Source organism: Dipteris shenzhenensis, chromosome 18, assembly GCF_047967505.1.
Source record: "Dipteris shenzhenensis isolate YYH24624 ecotype China chromosome 18, Dip_SZ_1.0, whole genome shotgun sequence".
Taxonomy (NCBI): domain Eukaryota; kingdom Viridiplantae; phylum Streptophyta; class Polypodiopsida; order Gleicheniales; family Dipteridaceae; genus Dipteris; species Dipteris shenzhenensis.
The window spans coordinates 42,599,501-42,624,618 of record NC_141613.1 but is presented as its reverse complement, the minus strand read 5'-3'; the positions used below and the strand labels follow the sequence as shown (position 1 = coordinate 42,624,618).

General features: G+C 44.1%; 1 protein-coding gene across 3 annotated transcripts in view; it reads left to right on the top strand.

The window, feature by feature from the left end:
- The window catches only part of LOC147891254 (serine/threonine-protein kinase GRIK1-like), a 29,766-nt gene extending 4,980 nt beyond the window's left edge, over window positions 1–24,786 (top strand). Inside the window, exons 5-14 of one of the 3 annotated variants that reach the window (XM_087389634.1) lie at window positions 13,856–13,943; window positions 14,903–15,027; window positions 15,182–15,277; window positions 15,380–15,446; window positions 15,574–15,689; window positions 17,108–17,186; window positions 17,488–17,577; window positions 23,552–23,638; window positions 23,766–24,233; window positions 24,601–24,786. In XM_087389634.1, the coding sequence (XP_087245760.1) occupies window positions 13,856–13,943; window positions 14,903–15,027; window positions 15,182–15,277; window positions 15,380–15,446; window positions 15,574–15,689; window positions 17,108–17,186; window positions 17,488–17,576 (660 nt within the window). In that variant the 3' untranslated portion in view covers window position 17,577; window positions 23,552–23,638; window positions 23,766–24,233; window positions 24,601–24,786. Of the gene's footprint in view, window positions 1–13,855; window positions 13,944–14,902; window positions 15,028–15,178; window positions 15,278–15,379; window positions 15,447–15,573; window positions 15,690–17,107; window positions 17,187–17,487; window positions 17,578–23,551; window positions 23,639–23,765; window positions 24,234–24,381; window positions 24,548–24,600 lie in introns of those variants that run through there. The other 2 variants (XM_087389632.1, XM_087389633.1) reach the window with 2 other exon arrangements.
- Window positions 24,787–25,118: the final 332 nt, after the last annotated feature.

Sequence of the window (25,118 nt, the reverse complement as noted above, 5' to 3'; positions counted from 1 at the left end):
TTGCGTATGTGCAAACATGCGAGCCCCGATCATCTCTTATGGGCACGCTTTCTTGGGCATGATACATGACCTTGTCATTTACAATGGTCTATACTGATGGCCTTTTTGCACACTTTTGTACTTGCTACGTGTTCCACGCGTTGGCCGTGTTAAAGTGAAGGATCGAGCACTCCTAGTCTAGATGCATGAAGAACAAGATGATCAAGGAGGGTCGAAGCACCAGGAAAGAGACATAAGTACGCAACACTCAATCTATTGCAAATGTATATGATCAACAATACATGGTAGGCTTCTTATATAGAGAGGGGAAGAGTAGGAGGTCGTTGCTATGCTGTTGATGCCACATGCTTGTGAGCCGAGACTTCGTTGATGCCACTTCCATTAGCCACATTCTCTACGAGGGGGGTTTCAGCCACACATAGCCCTATATTTCCGACATCTCCCCATGGTTCAAATTCCACGAGTGTGAGGTGGCCAACCAAACACACTGATCACCCACCCACACAGGGCAAGATCGGCCAATTGGAATCGAACAACCCACATAGGGCAAGATCAGGCAAATAGCAATGACCACCTACATAGGGCAGGGTCAACCAATCACAAATAGTCGATCCATTCAAAGTCACATTCAATTCAATTTGCAGTATACGCAGGCCATCAATTCCCATGCCAGCCGACTTCGGATTTTTGCAATAGTCTGTTGTGAATACATGTCTGGCCACAGAGCGACAGCCGCCCATAGCCGCCCACCACTTGCAGATCAAGCACAACGTGGGTCGCCACTCGCACGTGTGCGAAGTTATTGTTCAATTGCCATGCTAGAGCTTTCAGTTACAAGTCCAGTCATATAGTCGCAATAGTCGTCAATTACACACAGTCCCGTGCAATTGCCATGCGTCACCGCCATAGTTCGCACCGGTACCATGTTAGAAATGCTACAGATGTTGCCACGTGGCAGCCATAGGGAGCACCGGGTATGGGGGTCCCCAAACCTCGCCTTGTAGCCATGCATGCCTCCAGAGCTCTCCAAAAGGTCCCGAGAAGGGATAGATTTGGAGGATTTTATCTCTTATTATATTCAAGGTCTTCATATACCTTCATTGCTTTATGGGATTTCTTCCTTCATATATGTACATTTGTCAACCCGCGCTATAAGGGCCTTTTTAACCCCCTCTAATTTCCATTAACCACATGCTCCACGAGGGGGGTTTGAGCCACACATAGCCCTATGTTTCCAACAAAGGCGTTTAAATGAAGCGGTTTACATCGGTCATGAGCCCAAAAAACTATAGGACCATTATGATTGGATGAATCATGTCCAAGACCTATGCCTCAGCGCCCGATACATAGGTTAGTCCATTTGCAGAGCTTTAAGGAGTGAGAGCTAATGGAAAGACAGGATTTCGTGCTGATCATGTGATTCTAGATCAATCATATCCTCACACTCTGAGGTGCCATTGAGGAGGCCAGAGCACGGAGACAGAGGGTTTATTGCTGCATTGTAATTTTCCAAGACTTTTGACATAGTGTCGAGAGCTCGCCTCATCGGACGCTTGCAGTTGGAACATTCAGGATCGTGGCGGTATTTGCTACCGCTACCATGGATAGCGGATATGTAAATAGCTTTATCCAGGTTTTTCAAGGGACCCATTGATATTCTTTTTATCTTAGAGCAGTTTACTTGACTTCCAGCCCCCCTTTTAGTATAGGTTATCCAGGAAGATATCATACAGAGTACACAATTTCAGGAATTGGTTAGCTCATAGCGAGCTGCCTGTGAAGCTCATCTTCTACAAAGATCATGGCTTATGGATATCAAAGGAGAGCTTCATCGATCTGCCAAGCTACACACGAATCCACCTCTCTCACTCTTTGAGGATTTTGATTGGGCAATTCTGTGTTTTGTCTCATGGATTGCATTGAGTGTGGAGGGACTCATGTCTAGCCGCATTGCACTCTATGTGATCTACATGAGATTGAGTTAGAGGAGCACTTTGCTTTCAGATGCCCTGTGTACAATGAGATTGGAGTTGGTCACCATTGTCTTTTCAGAGATGGATTCAGACTCCTCTTCCGCTTGTCTCATCCATATTAGAGATGTTTGGTGACTTTCATGTATGGCTATAGAGACCAACTACTCAATGCACATAGACGAGATGAGGGTGTGATCACTGAGTTTTTTTTAAATCGGATAGCACACACCAAAAAGCCCCAAGGAGATGGTTTAGTTGAGGCTTGGAGCGAGAGACAAGACTGACCCGCTAGCATATCGATATGCATAGATCAGGCTAGGATCTTCCCTCCATGTTCACCCGACCAAGGGTCAGGTGTGACAATGGCACATGTCTGACGCAGAGTATGGCTAGGAGACCACAGCAGAACATGCACATTGATCGACGTCAGCTGGTTTTGTGTCGTCTCAGCCTTGTACACCATCAGAGCCTCTCTCTACAAGATCCTCTTAACCATCCTCTTATTACTTGGACTTGGTTCCTCAGATAGCATATGGAGGACCAACACAACAATGCCACATTGTGATTCCCACCCTCTTTATGGGATTAGGCACTTTGTACTGGTGGTTATGTTTATGTTCGTGGTCTTGGGTGTGGATGGCCTGGAAGCTCCACCTGTTGAACTCATTGTATTTTGGTTTTCTCAGCCCATAGATCCTTTGTTAGAAAATGACCCAACAGAGGGTACGTACAGCGGAAGACGGATAGTAATGCCCAGGAGCTCACACAGTGTGATGTGGGGTGTGGAATCACAAACTTGTTAACTAATGTGCATAGATGTGCAAGCCAGTAAATAGACAATGCTCAGAGACAAATATAGAAGCAACACTTTATATTTCCGTCTGTCCACAAAGTAGGACAGAATACAATACCAAAAGGTCCTTCTACTACAAGCCTGGCACTTCTAGATCTTTGAGCCCGCATCCTCCACCTCGAGCATATGTAGACTCTCTGTCTAGATCCCTTCCACCTTGCTGTCCGGAAGCGAGCCTAGGTGGGCAGCACCTTGAGCTCAGTCTGCAGCCCTATGTCAGCCTCCTTCTCCTCCTGTGTGTAGGTCCAAGGGTGGGCCTGTGACTGCTGCTGTCTGCTCACCAACTGCTGCTTCAATTGATAATGAATGAGGCCAAATTCCTCTCCTTTTATAGGCCCAAGGGGCCCTGAAATGGATCGACCTGGTAGGGCTGACCCCTAGGTCTGTTTGGGCCGACCAGTCTGCCCCCTCCCAGTCTGTAAACGGACTTGGTTTGGGGGCTGTTCCACAGACCTGCCTGGCCACGTGGCAGCCTGCCATAGGCGCAGGCCTCTGCCCTTCTGCTGGCTTGTTCCAGCCTTGCTGCAGGCTCCATACAAGGCCCAATGGCCCTGCCATGCAGGCGCCTTTTGGCCACTGCAGGTTCCGCCCTCTGTCAGGCTTCCAACAGCCCTGTTCTCCATCAAAGAAGCCTCTGTACAGCCCTGCACAGTGGTGCCGTACCCTGCTGATGTCAGCACGCCCTTCACAGGTCCCTGTTGCAGGCCGTACGCCTGTCCTTTGCTTTGACAGCTGCCCACATGGCAGCTCATGTGCTGCCCATGTGACAGCCCCAATATCACCAGGTGTACCTCCCCCATGCTCTCCTCATATGGGGGCTTACAAATGGGGAGGTGACCATTCCAACATCCTTAGGTCTTTGGAAGACTTCAATAATTTCTCTCTCTCTCTCTCTCTCTCTCTCTCTCTCTCTCTCTCCACTGTGTAGTCACATCATGGCCAACATTTGTGCTTCTCATGCGAGGAGACTTGTTGGTTTGTCCTATGATATGAGTTATGTGTTCGATCATTAGATTGACTTCGGATGAGTCATATTTGTCTTCTTGGAATCGTTTCCACCTCTTTCTCTGTCTGCCTCCCCCCCCCCCTCCTCTCAATGGACTTGGAGATGGTTTGTCATTCAAATGTGCAAGAAATCACACCTTTGGATGGTAGATGAGAAAATGTTGTTGCAAATAGTTCTTCGTAGTCAGGGATGGGCTCCAGGTCTTGTCGAGGGATAGGAAATGGTGTCAAAGAGATTCATTTGGGTGAGATAGGGCGTAAATCTTAGACTCCCTTCTGGGTTTTATTAGCAAAGACATGGATACAACCATCAAGGGGAAGCTTTATGCCAATAGAAACATTATCTTGTCCTTATTCTACATAGGGACTACTATCAGCAAGGAAGGCTAATATACTTATTGGGATGCATCTCTCATGGCTTAGGTGAGAATAGGTAGATGGGAGAATGAAGACAGAATATGTAAATTATACGAATGAAGAGAAATGAAGTACAAGCACCATATCCCAAATGTCAGATGTATTAATATGTCATCATATTAGGGGAAAATACATGATGTACACTCTATCACAAGCAAATCTATAGAGCATCTTTGAGTAGCTGACAAAAAATGCTATGATCCTACAGAATCATGGACTTGGCAAGTTGGTCACGAGTAGAAAGACACACGGTTGATAGCTATATGTAGAGCTGCATAGATTTTAAGACGTCTCGTGCAGTCTTTAATACAAACGTTTCGTTTCTCCCATTGGATCGATTTCTTGTAATATTTGGTACGATGACGAGTGTAAGGCCTTATGTCGTCAGCTTAGACTCGAGACCAAGCATTACCTTCTCACTACGATAGAGACCACATGAGATTATCGTCGTTGGTCCACCAGAAGAAGAGAGACTTCTTCTTCTATTAGAATGAGGAAGAACTTCTAAACATCCTGTTTAGTATTTCATTCCAAGCGGAGGTCTGCGTCCCCCCTCACGGATTGATCATTTGGTACACCTACTCATACACACTTTATGACATTCCTCTTTAGCCTACACCAGACCTCCTGCATCTACTCTGCCCTACTCCTTGCTCACTCTTCACCACTGGTGAAATCAAACACGCAACCCTCAAGCTACACAATGGTCGAGCCAAAGATCATGAGGGACTATGAAACCCAGATGGTAGCTTATGCTTGGGTACTGATGAGAACATAAGCGTAGCTTTGCTTACTAAGTTCTTTTTCCTCTTTTTTATTTTTCTCATTTACTCGTGATCTAAAGTTGCTTACAAGCTTCCTGCTTCCTTTGTTCTTTGGCTTGTTCTATAAAAATTTCTAAGATTGGATATTTTCTAGTCGTATGAAGGTATACTATGTACTGAGTAGTTGCAGATGGTATTAGTACACTAGCCCCGCTCTTGGCATAGCGATTTGCGCCGATTTCCCCCGCGCTTAGACCCTTAATACTATTATCCCAATCCACAAGGCAGGGGAGCTATGAGCTTGGAAAACTATAGGACGATCATGATTGGACATGCTATGTCCAAGATTTTTGCAGCAAGACTTGACACTCATGTTAACCAAGAGACAAATTGTGAGGGATTTAGGGTATAGTTAGAACATCATTTGGGCAGTTTGGACATTATATGAGCGGGTATCAAGCAAAGTTAGGGCTTTGATTGGGTGGACAGAGGTGTTAGAAATGACCCAACAGAGGGTACGCATAGTGGAAGACTGATAGTAATGCCCAGGAGCTCACACAGTGTGCGTGTGGGATGTGGAATCACAAACTTCTTAACTTATGTGCATAAAATAGACAGACTCATCAATAGACAATGAACCAGCCAGATAGAGAAACCACCAAAATAATATATTTCCGTCCAAAACTATGGACACAATACAAAAGAGAGAGATCCAGAGTCCCACCAATGGTGTGGTCCTCTGATCTTACCACAAGGTACTTCTCCTATCTGCTGGCTATCTCTAGACTCGAGCCCGCGTGCTCCACCTCGAGCGTCTGTATACTTTCTGTCTAGTGTGTTCTTCTCCACCTTAATACCTGTGAATCAGCCTAGGTGGGCAGCCCCTGCCAAGCTTTGTCTGCAGCACACAGGTCCCCTTGGTCCTCCTGAATGTAGGCCCCAAGATAGCTGTTCCAGTGCTCCAACCTGCTTGTGAATGGCTGCTCCAGAAGGTATGATGATCACAACACCTTGCTGCCCTAGAAGACAGCCAAGGTCCAGCCTCTAGGGAACTCAGTCTGCAGCACACCTTCCACTCTCCTTCACCCCTAGTGTGAGGCCCAAGGGAGTGGCTCTGGCTGCTCCTGTCTGCTCCCTTTCTTGCTGAACTGTTGGATGTGAAATGAGGCCCAGGGCCTCTCCTTTCATAGGGCTCAAGGCCCCCTTGAACCAACCGACCAGCCAGCCCTAAATGGACCGACTGGCTGGTCTGTTTGGGCCGACCAGTCTGCCCCGCCCCCAGTTTGTAAACCGACCTGGTTGGGGGCTGTTCTTCAGACCCGCCTGGCCACGTGGCAGCCCGCCATGGGCCCAGGCACTCTGCCCACCTGCTGGCCCTGTTCCCGACCTGTTGCAGGCTCTATACAAGGCCCAAAGACCCTGCCATGCAGGCGCCTTTGGCCTCTCCAGATCCTGCCATCAGCCAGGACACCAACAGCCCTGTCCTTTCTCCGGTAGGCCTCCGTACTGTAAGAAATCCTAGATTTACTATATTTAGAAATGTGCTAAGGAACAGAAAGGAGACTGAAATAGCAGAGAACAAGGAATGATTGTATTGCTTGGGTGTCTGTAGTGTAGCTGTCGTGTGTCATCCATACAATTGGGCCTCTCTTATATAGAGAGTGAAGAGTCACACATGAAAAGGTGTGTACTCCAAAGTGTATGTGCATGAAGAGGTGTGTACCCCTTGTGAAGGGTGTGACCCTTGATGAGAGGGTACATTACAATAGGAGTGTCTCTTCAATAGAGTGTCTCTTGTGAAGGGTTGTGCCTCATAGGAAGTGTCCCGTCGAAAGGGCATACCCTTCCACAAGTGTCCATTCATTTAACCATCCATAAGTCTAGATATAGAAAAAGGAATACGTCACAGATCGTGACATCCCCTCCCACTCAAAATAAGACCCTGGTGGAGATAATGAACTGATGCAGAAAAAATCACGGTAAATTCTGAAAATACTCTATAAAATGTCAGGGTACTGCTGTAAGTCTTCATCAGATTGCCAAGTAGCGTCGGAGTCGTCCAGATCTCGCCAAAGAACAAGGAATTCTGAGATAAGTCGATGTCGAGTCTCTCGTTGTCAATGGTCCAGAATACGCTCAAGAATAAGGGGAACATAAACGTCTGCAGGAGAAACTGCTTCATCGCCTGGAATGTACGTCTTTAGCCAAGAAATATGAAATGTCGGATGGATTTTACCCCATGATGGTGGTAATTCCAATTTGTAACTTAAAGATGAATTTTTCTTGATGATCCGGAAAGGTCCATAGTATCGTGGTCGCAACTTAGGAAACACAGACTTAACCGTCTTATAGCGATGTGGGGCTACAAATAATAGCACCATGTTACTAGTGCCAAATTCCAGGTGACGTCTATGTTTGTTGGCAGACCGTTGATACCGCTCTTGTTCGCATATGACCCTTGACTTGGAGTAGAATGTCTTGCATTTCTTGAACTAGTTGATTAGCTAGGGCCACTCGATGTTGAAGTACAAAATTCGTTGGTACAATCGGAGTGTGTCCATAAGCTGCTTGGAATGGAGTCATGCTGATACTATGGAAAGAGTTATTATAAGCAAACTCAAGGAGTGGTAGATACTCTTCCCAAGCTGCTAGGCGTGACTGAATATAATGTCGAAGCATTTCTTCCAGAACTTGGTTGACTCTTTCAGTCTGGCCATCTGATTCTGGGTGATAGGCTGAACTGAACAGTAGAGTTGTTCCCAAAGATTCGAACAGTGAAATCCAAAAGTGACTGGTAAACTTAGGATCTCTGTCGGATATGATATTCTTGGGCAATCCATGGTGTCGGAAGATGTGTTGTATGAAGAGTTTGGCAGCGTGCTTGTCGAGCGTTCATGACTGGCTGAGTAAAGATATACTTTAGGGAGTGATGGTCTGTCTTGACCACAGAGTCGGCTCCCATGAGATAATGTTTGCAAGAGCGATAAGCATGTACAACAGCAAGAAACTCCTTATCATAAACCGGGTATCGGGTTTGGATATCAGAATGTTTATGGCTGTCAAAAGCAATAACTCTGCCTTCTTGCATCAAGACTGCTCCTGTAGTGATGTCGGAAGCGTCGGTCATGACCTCAAATGGAAGGTTTGGGTCAGCAATAGCCATAACTGGTGTGGTAGTGAGTGCTTGCTTGAGTTGTTGGAAACTATACTCTGTTCCGGGAAGCCACTGAAAAACTGTTGTGCTTTTCAATAATTCGGACATAGGAGCTGTAATTTCGGAAAACTGATAGACCTTTGTATGGTAGAAGTTTGCCAATCCAAGAAAAGAGGGGACTTCATGAACATTCTTAGGACTAGGCTAGTTTCGGATTACCTCGACCTTCTTGGGATCCACAGAGATGCCTTGAGCTGAAATAACATGTCCTAAATGTTCGAGTTGGGTCTTGAAGAACTCACTCTTCTCAATGTTGATGTAGAGAGAAGTTGCGCGGAGAACTTCAAAAACTTGGTGAAGATGTTGTTTATGCTCATGTAGGGGTCTGCTGAAAACGAGGATGTCATCGAGGTAAACGATGACGAACTTATCGAGGAAAGGCCTGAAGATGTCGTTTATTAGTGTCATGAATGTGGCCGGGGCATTGTTTAACCCAAAAGGCATGACCAAACATTCATAGTGTCCATACTTTGTTCGAAAAGCTGTCTTGTACTCATCGCCTTCTCGTATGCGAATTTGATGATAACCTGAACGAAGATCAATCTTTGAGAATTGTGTTGCGTGTAGAAGTTGATCGAAGAGGTCATCGATGCGAGGCAATGGATACTTGTTTTTGATAGTGAGCTTGTTGAGGGCTCGGTAGTCGATGCAGAGGCGCATTGACTTATTCTTTTTTTCCATAAGTAGTACAGGAGATCCGAAAGGGCTGCGACTGGGCCGAATGTGACCTTTGTCGAGTAGTTTGGTGACCTGTCTTTGGATTTCTTCATTTTGAGTGTAAGAAACCCGATAAGGAGGTTTCGACGATGGATTACTGCCGGGAATAAGTTCGATTGGGTGATCCACTGGTCGTCGAGGTGGTAACTGCTTTGGCAATTCCTGTGGAAAAATATCCAGGTAGGGCTGGAAAAAAGGTTGGTTGAGGTATTCAGGAGGATCCTTTGTTGGTGTCTCCTCTACTGCCGTAACCAACAAAAGTGAAGTCTTTACTTGACGTTTACGAACCCACTTCTTTACTTGTAAGGCAGAGGCAACTGGGGTTGAAGGAGAGTCCCTAGAACAAGTTAGCTCAATAAGTTTTCCATGGTGGACAAACTGGATAGTATGGCTGCGAAAATTGATTGATGGATCATAGTCGTAGAGCCACTGTTGTCCAAGTATGACATCATACCGAGAAAGAGGCATGATGTTGAAGTTCAACTTGTCCGTATAATGTTGGATGCGAAAAGACAAGTTTTTGATCCTGGTGTTGCACAAGAAGGTAGTTCCATTTGCGAGTTCAATCTGATAGTCCATGAGACTAGGACTGGTGGTCAACCGAAGTTTGTCGACCATAGAACTGGCTAGGAAGTTATGAGAGCAGCCAGTGTCGATGAGGATAGTGACCGTTGTTCTACGAATCGATCCTTGAACACAAAGTACTTGAGTGACTAGGGAAGGTTCGGGGTTGCTGGCAAGGCTCAGGTGGATGGTATTTGCCATTCGAACAGCTTTGCCTTTCCTGTCTTGTGCTGGGGTAGCATCTTCTGTTTGGGAAGTGCTAGGTTCCATATTGGAATTTTGCTTTGGTCGCTTGGGACAATCAAACCATCTATGGTCGCCTGTACAGATGGTACAAAGTCCTTTTGTGCTGGAGTTGTTCTTCTTGTCAGTGGCCGCACCTTTATCGGTGATGACTTTGTGAAGAAGAAGAGGCGCGATCCTTGGAGGAGTGCTTCTGTGGGAATCCAGCATACGATATCTGAGACTTGTGGGGATCTTGAGACTATCACTGACCTTGATTACCCGAGTTTTTTCTAAACTTGGGGTTATCTTGAGGGCGAGCGCCTTTGGCCATAGCAGAGTTCTGTGTTCGATTAACACTCTGCTTCCCTGTGTTTTGGAAATGTGTTATGCACTCTGCGTAAGCAATAGCGCCAGTTGTGGTGGTGATGTTTGCTTTAAGGACATCAATGCGTAACGAGGGATTTAGGCCTGAGATGAAAGCATGAAGGCGATCATCCTCAGTTAATCCATCAATCTCCAGCACCAATGTGGTGAACTGAGAGATGTAGGAAGACAGGGAGCCTGTTTGCTCCAACTGTCGGAGTTTTGAACGTGCTTGGAAGTCCACATTGGCAGATATGAACTGCTTACGGAGCACGTGTTCAAAACGTTCCCATGTTAACACGCTTTTGCCGTCCTTTAAGCGTCTTTGCCACCATAGAAAAGCTATATCCTTAAGGAGGGAGGCTGCCAAGGCAATCTTTTTGCCTTCCGTGAGGTCAACAGTATCAAAGTACATGCGCAGTTTTGCGAGCCATTGGTCAACTGTTCGGCGATTGCGTTGACCAGTGTAGGCATCCAGAAGTTTAATGTCAAGTCTTTTAGTTTTGGAAGCTTGGAGTAAACGGTAGAGGGCACGGAGTTTAGTGTTTTCTACCTTTGGTGGGAATGAGTCCACATAGTCGTTTGGTTGCATCACTCATCCTCTGTATGTGTGGTACTGCGAGAATCTTGGAGTTGTTGGACTTTTTGGACCAAGTCGGAGATGCTATCCTGAAGCTGGGAAATTTGAAGTTGAAGTAGTGCTTCGCCTTGTAAGTTGACTTCAGGGGTCTTTTTTGGACTTGAGTTGCTTATCTCCGGAGAGGCTGCACGCGAGCGTTGCGACTCGCGTGCTCGCGAGCGACTCGCGACGCTCGCGAGACTGCACGCGAGCGTTGCGAGAGGTCCCTGTGAGAAAAGCACGAACCTATGCTGAAGCTGGGGGTAAAAATCTCTCCAAAGATGGACAGCAAACTCGTGAGGGATATCGGGTTCTGGGTATCTACTTGTCTCGTGGAACATAACCTGAACTGTGCTGAGGAAGTAATGTAACTGAGGTGCCTCACGCAGAAGGTATAGGATGTGGTCCAAATCACTGGAAGGGCACGTGACACAGAAGACCCACGATGCAAAAGCTCCGAAATGGGCTGGTTGTGCAATCTGAACACGATATTGTGCGGTAGATGATGCCTGAGGTGTCCTTGAAAGGACTGGGGAATTACCAGGGGTTTCCATGCTTTAAGGAGGCGGCTTTCATTTGCTGTAATTTGATAATAAGCGTCAAATAACAATATGAAAGAGAATCCTTAGAAATAGAATGGAAAGAATCCACCTGGCATAGATTAGATCTGCCAATTAGTTGCATAGAATGGCCTGAGAATCTTTGTCCGGAGGTCCATTGACTATCTTTGCAGGTTCACGTTGAAGTGTGAGCAAGAAAAAGGTGCCTGGCGAGACTTTCGAGGCAGATAGGGGCGTTGGCAGAGGCGTGGTGCAAAAAGGGCAGGTTGCGTGGAACCAAACACGCTTTTCCTGCGTTGAATTTAGAGGAAAAGTGCCTGTGGGGTGCGAGGAGCAGATCTGGGCCGGGCTGGTCGGAATTGGAAGGCAGCAAAAGGGCGCTGTTCACAGGCTAAGGTGGCGAGATGAGCCAGCAGGATTCAGGCTGTTCGGAATCGCGATAGAGGGGCAGAAAAGCTGCTGGGCACAGGTAGGTATGGTGGCGATTGCGACAAAAGGGGCAGCCTGCTTGCATGTGGCGTGCTTCCAGGGCTGATTCGCGGCAGCAATGGGCAGGGATTTGGCGCTGAAAGACTGTCACGAATCCAGGGCAGCAAATCGGCTGATGGAGAGCTGCGTATGGCGTGGAAGGTAGGCGAATCCTGTGTGACGAAATTCCGTACGGGCGTCAAACGTGAATCGTCATTTTTTTGTGTGGCTGCCTAGGTTGGGTGGTTGCCAAAAATTAAAACGTGGATTTAATTAACCCTTGGGTAGTCTAGGGTTAGGCCTAAGGTATGGGCTGGTTTTTCCTTTTTAGCCCCTCTAGGTACCCTTTTATAAGGTGCTTGGTGCCAAAAGGTGTGCCTTTTCTAAGGGGTGTGACCCTTGGAATAGGTGTACCTTTTCATGAAGGGGTGTGACCCTGTTTTCAAAAGGGGTGTCCCCGCACGAAAAGGTGTCTCCTTTTTTCCACGATGGGGTGTGTCCCTTGGGTGAGGAGTCAAAACTCTTCATCAAAAGGTGTGTCCGATGGTGGAAAAGGTGCGTCCCTTGGTTTTGGGACAGCCCAAGCACATGAAAAGACACGATTTTTGTCGTGTCCATTCACATCAACTCGTGATGTGTGGGAGAAGGAGAGGCCATTGATGACTTTAGGCAGGGTTGGCGCTAAAAATTTTTACGCTCATTCTCTCCATCTCTTCCATGCACAATGTGCACGGATATCCTTCTAGCGGAAAGAGATGTATCAGATCGGCGCTACAAGGTGGGGGGCATTTCCTACAGGCAAGAGCGAAATTTGCTCTGATACCACTGTAAGAAATCCTAGATTTACTATATTTAGAAATGTGCTAAGGAACAGAAAGGAGACTGAAATAGCAGAGAACAAGGAATAATTGTATTGCTGGGGTGTCTGTAGTGTAGCTGTTGTCTGTCATCCATACAATTGGGCCTCTCTTATACAGAGAGTGAAGAGTCACACATGAAAAGGTGTGTACTCCAAAGTGTATGTGCATGAAGAGGTGTGTACCCCTTGTGAAGGGTGTGACCCTTGATGAGAGGGTACATTACAATAGGAGTGTCTCTTCAATAGAGTGTCTCTTGTGAAGGGTTGTGCCTCATAGGAAGTGTACCGTCGAAAGGGCATACCCTTCCACAAGTGTCCATTCATCAAACCATCCATAAGTCTAGATATAGAGAAAGGAATAAGTCACAGATCGTGACACGTACAGCCCCGTACAGTGGGGCCGTACCCTGCTGATGTCAATGTGCCCTTCACAGGGCCCTGTTGCAGGCCATACGCCTACCATGAAGCTCTGTCTTGCCATGCCAGATCCAGGGCTACATCCCCCCGCCATCTTTCCTGCACAAGGTCTTCTTTGTGCTGCCCATGTAGCAGCCTAATCATGCCTTGGTCTACCTCCCCCATGCTCTCCTCATTTGGGGGCTTACAGATGGGGAGGTGATCATTCCAACAAGAGGAGATCATGAGCACAATTGAGGTCAAACAAGGTTGTGCATTATAATAAACCTAGTTTGGCCTATGCATTGACGAGCTCGAGGACTTCATTTGGACTCTGGGGGGTGCAGGCTCCCCATAGTTGGTGCCTTGATCCCTATTCTACTATACGTAGATGACGTGGTCCCGCGGCTGAGGGGTACCAAATCTTGGGTTACTTGTCTTACCAAGAGAAGAGCATAAAGGGGGGAGATTAGATGAGGAGATCTTGACAGATTCATGCATCTTAGAAGGTGTGAAAAAGTAGTCGAAATGCAAATAATAGCAAGAGAACAGGGGACTTTTTGTAGATGTTGAGATATGATTGATTTTTGGTTTTGCAAAATATCTAACATTGGACGCTATATAGAGCTGCTGGCTTTAAAGGTATATGTGCAATCAAAGATTGTGGGAGGTCTATACTGGACAGTACTAATATTCACTGCCTCTTTTCATGCTTTCTTTATTCCTTTTGGGTTCAGTTTTTTAATGGTGCAAGTGTTGATATTCAGTCTTGGTATATCTTGTGAAACATAATGGCAAGAAAATAGCAATTTGCTAACTCCTTAGTTTGGGACTGCTTGTTGTTGATACATTGAGCAGGTTGAGATTATGAAATCTCTGGATCATCCTCGTATCGTCAACTTGTTTGAGGTCATTGATGATCCTGATAGTGATCATTTTTACATGGGTATGTACCAAGATGTTTAGACATCAGTGCTGAATTTCAGAATGCCTTATACAATTGCTTTATATTTGGAAATGATAGCAGTGCAAATATATTATACTTTACTCACCAATAATCAATTGTAAGATGAATAGTTCAACCTTGTGACTGTCACGAGATTGAACTGCTAGCATATGTTTGTACTAAGGTCTATACCCACCGTTGGGTGCTGATGACGTTGGTGGGGATGTCATAGTTGCTAGTCCTTGCTATGCATGATGGTGTTTACGGTATTCAACCTTGTGACTATCATGAGATTGAAGCTGCACAATGGGTTGTGTTTTCAGAGGATGAGTTTGGGCGTATTTCTGGATTCATCCAGATGTATGAATATTGTGTTTTATACTCTTTTTTAAACTAGCCATGGCAGTTGCCATAAATTTGAATCAACTTCATGGTTTTTCCCATGATATGGTTAGGCTATGTGGTCACCATTGAGACTTGGCCCTATTGGGCCTCATCACTGAACAATGCCATTGCCAATGTGTTAGTTAGAGCTTAGAAGCGTACTCTTTTAAGCAGTAAACAAAACTACTTTACAGGAGATCAATATTTTTGGTACTGCGAGCAGTTTGAAAGGTGGTTTCGAAAAGCTGTATTCAAATCTCTGGAACTGTTGGTCATCTTTCTTGTAAAGGATGGATTTGTTACTTTTGAGGAATAGTCCCAGGAGTTGCTAGCAAGAATGTTGGCTATTTATTGAGATATACCTTTCCTGAGCTGGTCAAAGCTATCTGGCTTGGAACAATCTATGAACTGTCAGAAAGAGATGGGGATGTTCATAGTGATGCTGTCATCTTGTTCGTATTTACAATATTGAAGAGTGCATCTTTGGTTAAGCTCTCTGCTCTTTTTTTTCACCTCGTATGCATATTTTCCCCTCTTTGAAATGATTTTTGTTTGATGATTTGCATTGTATGTAGTTCTTGAGTATGTTGAAGGAAGGAGTATCTTTGAAGGGTCAGGTCCACCTGGGGGTATTGGAGAAGCTAATGCCCGACGATATTTCAGAGATGTCGTGACAGGACTAATGTACCTGCACAACCAGGTGAACTGCAGTTTGGAGATAGCTGTCTGAGCGTCTTTGCTTTGCAATTTGATTGTTGTTTTGTTCCTTAGATTCTGTCGATATGTTCATTCTTTGCGAGAATACCGTTGAGATTTCTAGAGGATCATGTAAGACCTATGTCATTTGCCAGCAGAATGTCATACATGGTGACATCAAGCCAGATAATCTGTTTGTAAGTGGTGAAGGTCGCATCAAAATTGGAGACTTCAGCATTAGCCAGACTTTTAAGGTATCCTTTTGGTGCTCTGCTTTTTGAGATTTGTATGGTAAATACCGTAACAGTATCTAACATTAACTTTTATCGCACTTTCTTTTGCCTCACTGTGCACAGGATAACAATGATGAGCTACAAAGGTCGCCAGGAACACCTGTATTCACAGCTCCTGAATGCTGTTTAGGTGATTTTTCTTATGGTTATAAGTAATTGGACTTGTGAACCATTTAATTTGCCTGGACCTATCATTTTCATGTTATACACTGCTATTGCCAAAAAGAGGTTATCAAATCTGGCTATATTTGCATCAGGCTTGGCATACCATGGCAAGGCTGCAGATGTTTGGGCCCTGGGCGTCACACTTTTCTGTATGCTATTTGGCTGCTATCCATTCATTGGGGATACTTTACAGGACATGTATGACAAGGTGAATTCATACACTGATGGTTTAGAGCAGTAGCTTTATTTAACCTAGAAATTTTAAGGTCTTATCTATTAAATGTATGACAAGGTCAATTCATACACTGATGGTTTAGAGCAGTAGCTTTATTTAACCTAGAAGTTTTAAGGCCTTATCTATTAAGGGGGTTGTGATGTCAATGCTTCCATTAATTGTGAAACCTTGTGTCTTTTGTTACCTTAACACATGCAATCCATGTCTTTCTTACACGATACGAAACTGTGTAGCGATCCACTATGGAATGTGATGATTCACACTCTTGAAGCTGAATTTTAGTTGCTCTTTCAAGGATGGTAGGGATCTTCCACTTCCAGATGCAGCAAGCAACATTTTTGGTTGTAATACAGTACATACATTGAAGATCTGCAAGAAGTGTTTATATTATTCCACCTCAAAGAAAGCAGCTGTGTTTGAGGTAGAGTCCAGAACTGGTTGGTTTCCAACTGCTCATTACGAGAATATTCAGCACAAGGTGTTCACTATGAGGACTGAGGTTATGCGTTATGCATTGAATGATATAAAAGGTTTGTCAAGGAAAAGACACTCTCACCTAATTATACTGGTCATGTCAGTATGAGGAATTCAGTAAACATCCTTTTCTGATTTGCGGATTGAATCTTCTGAGATGTTTGTGCCTTTGAGCCATTCAAAGCATATTGTAAATGTGGTCAAAATGGAGCCTGTTGAGTCTGTGATGTAAAACACAGAGCCTAACCTCCTTTTCCACAGAAAAATGAGGACCTTGAATGTAGGATGAGGGTTGCTTGCTGGATGATCCTGCTTTTGGACAGTTGCTTGCATGTTTGACTTCACTTAACTGCAGCAAACTGCTTGTTTGGTCACATTTCATGCTGCAGGTCGACTACCTATGCCTTGCTTATCTTTGAATTCACTTCTGCATGACTGACATTGGAGGCTTGGTTGCTCTCCTACCACTTGATAATTTTGTGGGATGTCAGTTTCCCACCTGGTCTTTTTGCTTCTTTCATAGATTTTTCTGACTTGTCCATACATCATGACAAAACATGTCTGGATCTTTATCCAAATGTTTTTCCCCCTTCTGGAGCGTAGTGCTTATATGTGTAAGTTCACAATGATCAATGATAAGGCTACAACATGCATACTTGAGGTTTGGGTCTTACGAATATTTGGTAGCTATGGTAATCTTATGGTAGGGATACAGGCCTGTGAGCCAGTTCCATGTATTTTTAAAAAAGAAGTATATAGTTTCCAGAAAGTATTCCTAGCATCAGTTGAATTTCTATAATGTCATGTCATATCATTGAAGTAAATTTATTATGTTACTGCAACAAGCCACAGTTTAGACATGGTTTGGAGAATTGGATATGCTCTGCTAGCTAAGAAGTGGTGACAAATTATTGCAGATTGTTCACAAACCTCTTCAGATTCCAGAGGGGGTGAATCCTGATTTGGCAAACCTTCTTGAAGGTCTTCTCTGTAAAGGTGGATTGCAATTTCCTTTTATTCCTTGAAAATAAGCAAATTCTACTCAAATTTTACTTGCTGCACAAGCACTATGAAGTAACATGTCATCACGTGTCTTTATTTCCATTGTTTTCATTTGTGTGCTTTGCACCTCCTCATGGAACCATTGTCGACAACGTTGTTCTAGCATGAAGTCCAGGCTATCTAAGACAGTTATTCTCTGAGGCATCGTGTGTCAACTTTTTATGTATACTAGCACAGATATTGTGCAAGGTTGAACTGGATGTATACTTAAGCGCTTGACTCTTACAAAAAGCAGATCCAAATTTGCGATTGACATTGGATAAAGTTGCTCACCAATCATGGGTTGTCAAAGGTTTGGGCCCTCTGCTTCAAGAAACATCATAAGGTGACTTCATCATGTTGATCTTACTGCTGTGATGTCTAAATAGTATTCAAAATCAAACATGATGCTTTGGCCAATAACATGGTGTAAATTTTGTTGCACACACCTGCACGTGATACCCGAACTTGCACACAGATTTGCATGTATCTATCTACCTATGCGTGTATGTGTGTGTGATAATATTATTTTAAATATTAAAAATCAAGATCAAAATTAGAAGATAATGATTCTCTCTCTCTCGGTTAATGTTTGATGAAGGAATAAAAAGCCTATGAGACCAAAGACTGAATTCAACATGAGAGTACACTCCTCACAGGGGAGGTGGGGGTGTCTCTCACACCTCTTGGAAACTATTGATGATGAAATTAAAACTACGAACGACATGAATGGGAAGAGGCTCTGCGTGCCACGAGAATCTCCTATACTAGTCCGAACTGTGTGTGGGCTTTGACTAGAGTCCCATTGGGAGTCTTGGTGTCTTTGGAACATGTCCAAGATTTGTCATTAGCGTCCTTGGCTCTGTGTTGTGAGATGTACTCAAGGGCGACACAGGGCAGCCTGACATTAAGATGCTATAATGTTGGTACCCGGATGGGGTGGTACTCACAAGAGTTGTGTCTAGGCCCTTGTTGACCTGACACATGCACGTGTGATGCAACAACGTTGGTACCATGGATGGCGTGGTACTCACAAGACTGCCCTTGTTGGCCTGCACACGCGCGTGTGGGTCTGTTTGCAGAAGCATGGTGTACATTGACTTTCTCATTTCCCAATTCCATAGGTGTGGTTTCCTGCACTTATTTTGGAAGCTGTATAGTGCTTTCAGACTTCCCATTGTTCTCCTTTTCATGCGTGCATTCCACTTATTGTTGTCGTTAAATCCAATGCGTGGTATTTATATGAGTTCACTGCTTCCAAAGGCTCTCCTTCAAGTGTGAAGGGCATCTGTTTATTTCGAGTTCCAATTATCATCAGTTTGGTTTTGGCTGTGTCGATCGTCATGCCAGAGGATCTACAAAAGATGCCTAATGCGTCCGGGTGTGTGTGTGTGTGTCCCTCTTGTCTTTTACTCTTTTACAAAGAGTACTACGTTGTCTACGAAAATGAGCAATAGTAGGGCATACCCTGTGATCTGAACTCCCTCTGTGCTATGCATTCCTATTCAGTATTCTAGTTTGTGAATGAGACCAAAGAGAGTTGGTGAGAGGGGTCATTCTTGCTTGATCCACTATATCGTGTTTATTATGACCTTTTCTTTGGAGCATGATCCATCTGTTATGGCTGCGCTACCATGGCTGGCGTCCCTCTCCTATAGTCGAAATGTTACCTCTCTAAGTGCTCGAGGGGCTTGGAGCATTTCTGTTCTCTCTTATAGCTTTTTACGGGGTAGTGTGTCAAAAGCTTTCTTGAGTCTACAGAAAAGCAGTAGACTGCCCTTTTCTTATTTTGCCTCTGTCTGTTGCTGTTCTCATTGCGACTAAGTTATCCACTTTGTATAAATGGATGCTCAAGTATATGTGGGTGTGTGGATTTTGTATGTGTGAGAGCATACTTTTATACTATGGTCTACACCCACTGTTGGGCGCTGATGATATCAGTGGGGATGTCATAGTAGCTAGTCCCTGCTAGCGTGATGGAGTTTATGGTTTTCAATCTTATGAGTGACTATCATGAGATTGAAACTGCACTATGTTGTGTTTTTAGAGGATGAGTTTGGGAATGTTCCTGGATTCATCTAGGTCTATCCACTGTTGAGTGCTTGGGGTGGAACCTTCCCTGGGTTACTGCTCTACTTCCCTGTGTCTCTGCCCATCAGCTGATTTCCTGCTCAATGATGGTGCTGTACAGTCTGGCCATTAGGCTGCTTACCATAATTATTATGTAGTTTTGTGCCATCTTACTGTCCCTCCCTTTGTGAAGTGGGACAATCGTGTTGAGCTGCCATTTGGTAGGGAAACCCTTCTCCAGAGATCTTTTCTTGAGCATGGTGGGTATTTCCTCTTTGTTGTCCCCTCCCCATTTCAGCATCTCAGCCTGTAGTCCTTGTGCGTATGTGGCCATCTTGTTTGCTAGCTTTTTCATCCCTATCCTCACATACGTCTAAGTGTTTGAGCTGTTTAGTCAAGAGGAATCCTCTTTTTCCGCTCGTTACTACCCATGTGTACGCTCTTGCTTTGTACTCTTGCGACTCAATCCAAGATCAGACCTAGCATCTGGGAATGAAACTTGCTCCCATCGGCTCCCTGAGAACTGAACCTCTGGGCCCCTTATATAGACTCGGGCTCCTAGTGCCAAAAATAGCGAAGGCCTCTAACTGGTTCGTATCCTTGCCACTCAACCTGAGAATCAAGCCTGCCTAGCTCTAAGCCTCCCCAGGCTACCTGAGCTAGTCTTGTGTACCCAGTACACGTCGGATACCAATCTGTGCACATGCCATACTTCCCCTCCTCTAAGAACTGGCTCCTGAGTTCGCTAAAAAACCCGGGAATGTCTTCTGGAGGTTCTGTAATGTCTCCCATGTTGCATCCTCCTCAACACGATTCTTCCACTTGATCTTGTATGCCGTGATAGTTCTATTACGAATCTGTCTTTCACGAAATTCAAGAATACACTCAGGTTCGTGTGGAATAAAAGTCAAATCTGTAACTTCTATTATTTCTTGAGGAGAAACAAGTTGATCATCCGCACCCAATACTTCTTTCAGTGTATTGACATGAAATACTAGATGTACTTTAACATCAGGAGGCAATTCTAGTCTATATGCAAGTGGTCCAAATTCTTTTAATAACCTTGAACGGACCACAGTATCTGGGGGATAACTTCGGAATCAAACTAGTACTTAGGCTCTTGGATTCCTTGGGAATTCGCAAATATACCATTGTTCCTTTGGAGAACTCTCTAGGTGAACGATGTCTATTAGCATAAAATATGTCCCGATCTTGGGCACTTCTAATAGACTCCTTGGCAAATTGCAACATTTCCTGCATGTCTTGCAAGGTCTTTGCCGCATCATTTTGGATTCCCTTTAACCCAACCATAACTGGTGACTTAGGTTGAAACCCGTACATAAGCATAAAAGGACTGTAACCAGTACTCGAATGCTTTGCACTGTTATAAGCAAATTCTATCATAGGTAGATAATCTTCCCATGAAGACTGTCTCTTAGAAACATATGCCCGAAGCATATCTTCAACCAATTGGTTGACCTTCTCTGTACTGCCATTGGATTGTGCATGATCTGAGGAACTCATACTTAGAGTAGTTTCTAACTTCTCAAAAACAAGTGTCCAAAAGTTACTTGTAAACTTCGAGTCCCTGTCACTGACTATGTCAGAGGGCAAACCATACAGCTTAAACAAGTGGTTCACAAACTCGTGAGCCAGTTGAACAGCTGAAATAGTTGTTCTAGTAGGTAAGAATCGAGCCATTTTTGTCAGATGGTCGACTATGACCCAAATGGAGTCATGACCCTTACGCGTTCGAGGCAAACTAGTAATAAAATCCATGGAAATACTTTCCCATTTATTACCTGGAATTTGCAATGGCTGTAATAAACCCGTGCTTCTAAGGCGTTCTGCCTTAGTAGCCTGACAAACCCGGCAACCTACCACATAGTTTTCAATAAATGCATGCATTTTAGGCCAATAAGAGGTATGCTTCACAAGAGACAGAGTCCGATGTATACCTGGATGTCCAGTACTAGGAGCATCATGACACTCCCAGAGAATCTTGGGTCGAAGCTCCAGAACATGATGCACTCACATGTGCGCGTGCATTAACAACTTTATGAGAGATGCGCACGTGGACATGCATCTTAGGGAACACTGTAATCACAAGATGCTCGTTACTAAACCTATGATGATCATGTAGGCTAGTCTATACTGATGGTGGGAACATCTTCTAAGACTTGTGATTTACACAAACCGTGTGAAGGAACGATGGGTTATCTTGCCAAGTCCATTTGTAATGTGAATTTACATCCTTGGTAGTTAGCCATGGCTAATGACTATGCATAGGAATTTAAAGTAAACCTTTAGCTGTCGTAAAAGTCAAGACAAATGTACCGCGCCTTGAGTCGATAGTGAGGGAGAAGTTGGTGAAGAGAGAGAGAGAGAGAGAGAGAGAGAGGGGGGGGGAGGGAGATGCACTCACATGTGCACGTGCGTTGACAACTTTATGAGAGATGCGCATGTGGACATGCATCTTGGGGAACACTGTAATCACAAGATGCTCCTTACTAAACCTATGATGATCATGTAGGTTAGTCTATACTGATGGTGGGAACATCTTCTAAGACTTGTGATTTAGGGTTCCCCTGCGGCACAAACCGTGTGAAGGAACGATGGGTTATCTTGCCAAGTCCATTTGTGATGTGATTTTACATCCTTGGTAGTTAGCCATGGCTAATGACTATGCATAGGAATTTAAAGTAAGCCTTTAGCTGTCGTAAAAGTCAAGACAAATGTACCGCGTCTTGAGTCGACAGTGAGTGATGAGAGGGAGAAGTTGGTGGGGAGAGAGAGAGAGAGAGAGAGAGAGAGAGAGGGGGGGGGGGGAGAGAGAGAGAGAGGGGGAGGGAGATGCACTCACATGTGCGCGTGTGTTGACAACTTTATGAGAGATGCGCATGTGGACATGCATCTTGGGGAACACTGCAATCACAAGATGCTCCTTACTAAACCTATGATGATCATGTAGGTTAGTCTATATTGATGGTGGGAACATCTTCTAAGACTTGTGATTGAGGGTTCCCCTACGGCATAAACCGTGTGAAGGAACGATGGGTTATCTTGCCAAGTCCATTTGTGATGTGATTTTATATCCTTGGTAGTTAGCCATGGCTAATGACTATGCATAGGAATTTAAAGTAAGCCTTTAGCTGTCGTGAAAGTCAAGACAAATGTACCATGTCTTGAGTCGACGGTGAGGGATGAGATTGGAATAGCCAGTAGCATGTCTTTTTAATGACCGTTTCGGATGAGACTGATGTGTGCTTGGGAAGGTGTCTCCAACAAATAGGTTGCTTTGTATGGAATGCTGAGAATTTGCTGGGATTGAATAGCTTGTGTTGTATCTGGTTTGGAAAGAACTGTCTACATTAGCACAATCTTTGAATAAACAAATAAGAAAGAAAGAAAAAACGACATATGACTATGCTTATCAAAGGTTTTGCCAGGTTTCATGGGCAGGATCTTGTTTTCTGAGCCTTTCTGGAAAACACTTTTTTGCAATGTATTCTCATAAACATTTCTTTTGTGTAGCTTCTTTGTATTAAGTAGAAACTTTGTTTATAAGTGTACAATTTGTCACGTTCCAGTTTCTAGAGAAGATTAGGAGTGCTTGTGGATACCAAAGAGAGGACTAAAGATCTGTACTTCGATACATAGCAGATTCTGAAGAGAAGCTGAGTAATTGTTGTCGATGAAAGATGGGTGTGGTATGAGGTCGCTATTTGTGCACGGGATTTCACAAAGCCTTGTCCTTCTTGTTCCTTGCTTGTGTTAGATTCCCTCCCTTGTCTTTTCTGTTTTCTTTGCCCTCTCTTGTCTTGGTTATTATACCTGAATATGGGTGCCTATTAAGTGTGATTTTTACAGTTTTTACGGCCATTGTCCTTGGCTTGCTGTAAGGGCAGCAAAGTTGTTGAAATTTTATGACCCGGCGAGAATGAGATTGTGCTTTTAGGGGATGCATGTCTTCCTCTGGTCGTAATCATGATTAGCTGGATTCCTTGCTTGTGTTAGATTCCCTCCCTTGTCTTTTCTGTTTTCTTTTCCCTCTCGTCTTGGTTATTATACCTGAATATGGGTGCCTATTAAGTGTGATTTTTACAGTTTTTACGGCCATTGTCCTTGGCTTGCTGTAAGGGCAGCAAAGTTGTTGAAATTTTATGACCCGGTGAGAATGAGATTGTGCTTTTAGGGGATGCATGTCTTCCTCTGGTCGTAATCATGATTAGCTGGAATTCTTGTCACAGGTTATTGACTGTAAAATGATCTGTAAAAGTTCAGGAGACTTGGAATTCCTGCAGGCTTCCAGCTTTGACGGATTTGACAGATCAGCAGTGAGTTTTTTTTTTGCATCTCAATTGTGGATGCATTGATCGTAGTTCCAGAGCAGCAGTGTGCAGACGATATTCTATTTCTGAAAGCTTGAAGCTAGTACTTATATTTTATGGCTTTGATCACCAGGGTGCTGCCCCAGAGGGCGAGTTCTTCTGTGTTGCTAATGCCAATAGAATGACCTCTATCAAAGCATGCAGGTGTACCTTTCATGGGTGAAAGTCTCAAAGAATTAACCGTCCACTTTAAAAGAGGAAAGATAAGTACCATGTTTGTAAAATAAATTACCATCAATGACGGATCTGTTACTGTTTCGAAGATGAGGCTCGCGATGCTGTCCTTGGCTGTCTGAGCTGGAGGCTCCAGCAATGCTTTTGTGGGAAGGCATCCACTTGTACAAATAATGGGCATGTGTAATCTCATGTTTGCTATGCTGCTCCAAGAATTGTAAGGAACCTTGAGGCTCCAAGAACTTTCCAGCAATGCAGCAACTTTGAAGGGAGTTTCTCATACAAGAAGCTGCATGAAGAAGTTGATGGCAATACCATGCAAGTTTTATTGAGTGCAAATTTAGGTTTTATCTTCATATATCAACAGGTACGTTCTTCATGACCTCTCGACTTTGTTGTTTTAGCTTCGTAGGTCTTAAAAGGGGGGTTGTGTGCATTTTTTTGTTCCTGGTCCCCTGCCTTTTGTATTTTTGCGTAGGATTGGCTTTCATGAGGCCTTCTTTGGAATCATGCAGAAAATGCATGTTACATCAGAAAACTGGAAAGCATGTTCTAAATGTTGCTAAAGCATGCTCCTCATGGAGATGTACAATGCATTAAAATAGGGATAATCCTAAATGTTTACTCAAAACACCTATGTAGTAGACGACGTCAAATAGAATGGTGCAGTAAAGAATCTTGTTATGGAGGTGATTTATTTTGCATAACCGATGGAATTTAATTTGAATTGGCAGGTAGCTTGGCTAGCCATGATTGGTGGTTTCATGGTAGAGAAATACAGTATCTTCTAGACATGCTTATTTTGTGGACCATTCTCTTACTTGCTCTTTGATTTTTGGGGCTTTATTGTTGTCGTGCATTTGGAGTGTGCCTCTACCCAACCAAGAAAAACTGCACTAAAAGTGGAGCATGAATTTTTCTTGTTGGTTCCAGCATATGGAAACAAGGAATTCCAATCAATAGCTCAATGATTTGATTGCTTGCATCATTGCAAGCAAATTTATTTTGCTCTTTAAAACTCTTCTTGTAGCTTCTTAACCTTATCTTGCAGTCTTTTGTTAGCTCTTATACACCTTGTAGGATGATAAAAGAAATGATGGAACATACCTACCATTTCTAGTTGCTTGCTTGAAAGCATACATTTCTGATGACTTCTAACAGTAATACAATTCTATTGGGTTTCCCCTTTGTCCTTTTGTCATCTCCTTTGAGTTTGTGTTGCATTTCTCTTTCCTTGCCAAGACAACCAATT